Raw genomic sequence first — 1,867 nt, 5'->3', positions numbered from 1 at the left:
CTTTCCTTTCAGTTTTCCCAGATACATTTTACTATTCTTTTCACTTCACTGTTGTTAATATGGCAGAGGGCTTAGGCTGAGGGGACTCTATGCTTCTATTTGCAGTCTAGAAGATGCACCCTAATCCAGCTCTGTCCTGGAGGAAGTTCAGGGCAGAAGTCAGTTCCTTGGTGAGGAGCACAGACCCAAATCCTGGGATTACTGTTACCTAGTAAATGCTTTTTCACATCTCACAGATCTCAGTGTACAGCAGTTTGTCTTTTTATATCTGTGAAATAGATGTTTCATCCAGCCCCTAGTGTTGGCATCTACTTCACATGGTTTGTGTGTGTATATGAAACTGGATAAGATAATAGGAACTAAGGGTTTAGCTCAGCACAATCACATAGTAAGAAATTATGTTTTCCCACATTCTGTCGTTGCCATCAAACTCCCTCTGAACACTATATCTGCTCTAAATCACTGTCCTCTCTGAAGCCATCCAACCCCATAGTTAGCTATATAAGAGGAGGCTATGCAAATGGGGCCCCTCACTCAGCTGATGAAAACCAGCCCAGCCCCAACCTTGCAGCTCTGGGAGAGGAGCCCCAATCCTGGCATTCCAGGGATCTGGACTGAAAACAGACAAGTCTCCATGGAGTCATTGCTGGGCTGGGTTTTCTTTGTTGCTGTCTTAAAAGGTCATTCTATGGAGAGTGAGTGCATGTGAATGGGCATGAGTGAGAGAAACAGTGGACATGTGTGACAGTTTCCTGACCAGGATGTCTCTGTGTTTACAGGTGTCCAGTGTGGGGTGCAGCTGGTAGAGTCCGGGGGAGGCCTGAGTCAGCCTGGGGGCTCCCTGAGACTCTGCTGTGCAGCCTCTGGATTCACCTTCAGTAGCTACTGGATGCACTGGGTCCGCCAGGCTCCAGGGAAGGGCCTGCAGTGGGTCTCAACCATTCCTGATGATGGTGGTAGCAAATACTACACAGACTCTGTGAAGGGCCGCTTCACCATCTCCAGAGACAACGCCAAGAACACGCTGTATCTGCAAATGGACAGTCTGAAAGTTGAGGACACGGCCGTGTATTACTGTGCTGCAGACACAGTGAGGGGAAGTCAGTGTGAGCCCAGACACAAACCTCCCCTGCAGGCATAGGGACGGGCAGCAGGGGGCGCTCCAGACCCGCCAAACTCAGGATTCAGCCCCAGGAAGAGGTGTTTATGTCCCTTCAAGACAGATTTCCTATTGTGATCTGGGGACTGTCCTCTATCTCACAGTTTCCCCCGTGGAATATCTCTATTTAAGTAATGGAATGAATAAATATTTGGAAAACTATTTATGTTATTAACACCCATTTAAGATTCCTTCATAGCTTTTTATAGCTTGATAGCTCATTTATTTAATGGCAAATTCACCATTATATCTGTGTTCCACAGTGTACTTATCCATCCACCTATTGAAGAACATCTTCTTTGGTTGTAATTTTTTATATTTATGAATAAAGGTATCACAATTATTAGAGATGCTTGCAGGGACTTATCATGCCAACTAATTTGGTGAGTTCAGGTAGCTGAAAATTGACATCTCCAATTGTTCAAGGTAGAAAGGTCAGATTGCCAGGTCTAGATTTCTGAAGATTTTATGAAGAAAGTATTTTTCTTGGTCCTTTAGCATAGCTGGTTGCTTCAAAATCATTGCATTCTTATCTAGAGTCTATAGACAGATGCACCTTAAATCGAAAGTCTTCAAATTCAAGGGACATTATGAAACTGAATCTTTTTATGATAGTCCCATGGAGGAAAAATAATGTTAGTAACAAAAAACACAACAGCAAAACAACCCAACCTTGGTAACACTTCAAAGAATGTGTAAGTGACATGA

At 44.0% G+C, this 1,867-nt stretch overlaps 1 gene segment (V, D, J or C); it reads left to right on the top strand.

The window, feature by feature from the left end:
• Positions 1-619: 619 nt before the first annotated feature.
• LOC103213611 lies at positions 620-1,141 on the top strand. The segment is given in 2 exon segments: positions 620-680; positions 780-1,141. Coding segments are annotated over 2 exon segments (408 nt in total).
• The last annotated feature ends 726 nt before the right edge of the window (positions 1,142-1,867 follow it).

The sequence above is a fragment of the Orycteropus afer genome, unplaced genomic scaffold (genome assembly GCF_000298275.1).
Source record: "Orycteropus afer afer isolate SDZICR_OR568_19922 unplaced genomic scaffold, OryAfe1.0 scaffold16826, whole genome shotgun sequence".
NCBI classification, from domain to species: Eukaryota; Metazoa; Chordata; class Mammalia; order Tubulidentata; family Orycteropodidae; genus Orycteropus; species Orycteropus afer.
Note: the sequence above shows the minus strand (reverse complement) of the source record. Positions and strands in the feature narration are given on the sequence as shown.